This window comes from Protomyctophum parallelum (assembly GCF_964188405.1).
Source record: "Protomyctophum parallelum genome assembly, chromosome: 3".
Classification (NCBI taxonomy): domain Eukaryota; kingdom Metazoa; phylum Chordata; class Actinopteri; order Myctophiformes; family Myctophidae; genus Protomyctophum; species Protomyctophum parallelum.
In genome coordinates, this window is record NC_139698.1 from 39544626 (window position 1) to 39548204 (window position 3579).

A 3579-nucleotide genomic window follows, 5' to 3' on the forward strand; every position below is an offset into this window, starting at 1 on the left:
AGTAATGCAATACATACAGGTGTGTTTTTAAAAGCCGTTTAAAAGCTGGCACTGTCTCCGCTTGCGTAAGGGCCAAGGGGAGGGCATTCCAGAGCGATGGAGTGCAGGCCGCAAGAGCCCGGTCACCTCGGGTGACAAGGTGAGCTATGGGTGGAACAAGAAGGGCCCTATAAGCAGATCTGAGGCTGCGCATCGGCCTGTGGGGTTTTAGTATGTCCGTGATGTAGCTGGGGGCTAGTCCATGTAGCATGTCCATGTTTGAAAGTGTTTATACTCATCCTATCACATCCTGCTGAGCCTGTTTCTCTAATCATCCTTTGAGACGATTGTAACATCGTCCTCTTCAGATTCACTTCCTCCTACAGGCACAAACAAATACATGAGTATCTTTTCTATCTCTATTCTCTACCCAACACACGCACACGCACACGCGCACACACACACACACACACACACACACACACACACACACACACACACACACACACACACACACACACACACACACACACACACACACACACACACACACACACACACACACACACACACACACACACACAGACACACACAGAAACACACACATCTTCTCATAGAGTAGTGGTTCCCAAACTAGTGAATATATCTGCACACTTTGTGACCTTGTAGATCTGCTATTTTCACTATACTAGCCTATATAAAATATAATGCAATTTATTAGATTTTCATGAATTTCCTTTGAAACATTATTGATAGATTTTTGTTTGTTTTTGAAAATCTTTTGAATGAATTAGAAAATTGTAGGAAACTGGAAAAAGGGATATTATAGCTACCCATTGTTTGGGAAACAGTGTCATAGAGGGTTCTTTGCATTTTCTCTCTTTGTACTCAAAACAACACATATTAGCAAGACTTTGAGGAATCAGTACAACTTTAACTTGATCCTATACGGCACTGCTTCATGTTGAAGTGCAACTTACCGAACCATCTCTGGAGCTTCTCAGATCTCTGAACCATTAACCAGGCCAAATAGAAGACCAGCAAGATGCCAAAGAATCCTCCGATCACACAGCCAATCAAGATGGCATGGTTATTTCCACTCTCTATAGGGAAAGGAGTGGGTGGGAAGCAGGAGAGAGGGGGATGAAGAGTGAGATTGTGTCCTTTACATGTGTTCAGCATGCGAGTGTGGCGAGCCTGAGCAATCTGCCGAGCACATAATTAACACCTGCCCCCTGTACAGACCTCCTTTGGAGGCCGGCCTCTTCCACGTGGGACCAGAGACAAGGACGTGGCTACTCGATACTGAGTTGGACATTTGAGGGTGATACACGAAAGAAGGAAGAATATTCACCATAAACCCGTAGGAAGGCAGCAGGTGTGTCGGGGTGACCTGGTTGCTGACACACAACCCGTGTGGAGTTGTCAGAGTAAGACGTCCCAGTGATGGTCCACAGGGCCAGCAGCGTTCTGTTGTCATCCTTACAACTGCCATGAAGAGCCTGGGAGTATAGCCTGTCACAATTATTACATAATCAACTAATCACCAGTAAGATGCCTGAGGGCGAGAAGCGACCTCGCCCTAAAGGAGGTGCATGCATCCGCCTGGGTGACAGGAGACTGCTGGGCGAGTGCTGGCGCTTTTGGAATGGGGGGTCAGATCAACATATCTGCCTGGGTGACAGCAGACTGCTGGGCGAGTGCTGGCGCTTTGGCATGGGGGGTAAGATCTTAAGTTTCAGGCCTGTTGAGAACTGTTTTCACCGGCTGCACTAATAACTTTGGGGCAGGCCCGTCTAGAGTTGAAATGAACAGGTATCTCAAAAGGGAGACATCGAGGAGGAAGGATGGATGGGGAAGGATCAACATATGAAATGTCAGAACAGGTCAGCTCCATATATGGAGATCTAAGTGTTTGAGGTTTGAGGTCAGATGTAGAATTGCTGGCCAATATTGACATCAGGGATCTCCATATATGGGCTTAATAGAGCCATCCCTGATGATGTCACATGATGTCACATGCTCTCTCACCCCGACCAACACACTGACGGCCCGGAAATGCACGATTCCATAGTTAACTGCGACATTCGGTCACAACAATAATTTGAGATAATTCATCAGATTTATTCTAATCAGAACTACAAGTTTACAATTTCGTCACATCATGAGGCACTGTAAGCATGTATATCAGCTATATACCGCGCTTCTTTTTAATTTAAAAAAAAACATTTTTAAGTATAAAAATAATGAATTAGAATCAGTTATTTGTCATATCTGCCCTGTGCATTTTTTGTTACCAGGCAAACAGAAATGTATTCTTTATTCATTATGTTCCAATTTCAATGCCCAAAACACAATTAAATAATGAATCCCAATTATTTGTGTGACAATTATAATTGTCAGCTTGAATTTGTAATGGTGACAGCCGTACCTGGGGGATGTCATCTATCTCCCCTCCAGGGCAGGTGAGGCTGTAGTTTCCATGGCCGCCATAGAGGGTGAGCGTGAGTTTGGATGGGACCGGAGTCACTCCACAGCGGAACGTTGCAGGCTGCCCTGCTGCCACAGTGAGGTTCCCTGGGAGGGTGCTGTACCCTGGAGTTTGTTGTGCTGTGTGTGCGTGTGTGCGTGTGTGTGTGCGTGTGTGTGTGTGTGTGCGTGCACGCGTGTGCATGCGTGTGTGCGTGGGCGAGTAGAGGGGAGAGAGGAACATCAATAAAAAATGAAATACCAATGCACAGATATTCAAATTTAACCACCTAGTTCAACTGCTGCAATTTCTATTTGAATTCTCTCCTTGAATTGTCTTAGGGGAAAGATCAGGAGGGTAGGCCTACTTGCTTATTTTCATCATCTGGGATGGTGGGCGGAGAATTAGCTCCTTATCGCTTACCCAAAGGGAGAATTTCACAATTGGTGTTATTAAGGGAGATGTATTTTACCTTCATTTTATTGTAGATAGTAGTACTTAAGTAAAGTACTTGAGTAAATGTACTTAGTTATTTAGACCATTGATCATAAGTATTGTAAGGTATTAAGACATTACATTATCATTATCTTTGGTAATAATAGACCATGTAGAAGTTGAGGACCATGCTACGCAATACCTAACATTGTTCTATGAAATCAAAATGTGTAAAAGTCTAACTCTGATATGTGTACAAATTAACCAGATGGATCCCTATAGGGTTACACTATCAGTTACAAATGGAGGAGTTTCTGTGGGTTTTGCGTATTTACCTGAGGTGTGTAATGGCAGTGGAAGTAGAGCCATCAGCAACACACAGAGACCTGAACCCCTGTTCATCACCCTTCCTCTCCTCGTCTTCTCCATGTTCTCTCCTCTGCTGTCCCTCTTCTCCAACATTGCCTTCTCCCTCCTATTCCATAGGTTTCCTCTACACAGTTTGATAATGTTTGGTGAATAAAACTTTACTTAAAGAGACATAATACTACAAGTCATGCTATCAGGTGCTGTAATTACAGCCATATGTTCATTGTAAATGAACTTAATGAACTGTAAGTTGATTTATAATTTCAAAAGAATAAGTTCTAATGTCTAAAATTATATTTGACTCTTATGCATTGTCAATATCATGC

At 43.6% G+C, this 3579-nt stretch overlaps 1 protein-coding gene across 1 annotated transcript; it reads right to left on the minus strand.

Annotated features, from left to right (window-relative positions):
- LOC310856673 (uncharacterized protein) lies at positions 1 to 3093 on the minus strand (the record flags this gene model as incomplete). Its single annotated transcript, XM_083762144.1, has 5 exons — positions 1 to 359; positions 960 to 1082; positions 1334 to 1481; positions 2411 to 2574; positions 3087 to 3093. 5 exons carry the CDS (start codon positions 3091 to 3093, stop codon positions 307 to 309), a joined length of 495 nt encoding a protein of 164 aa, XP_083618270.1. The 3' UTR covers positions 1 to 306.
- Positions 3094 to 3579: the final 486 nt, after the last annotated feature.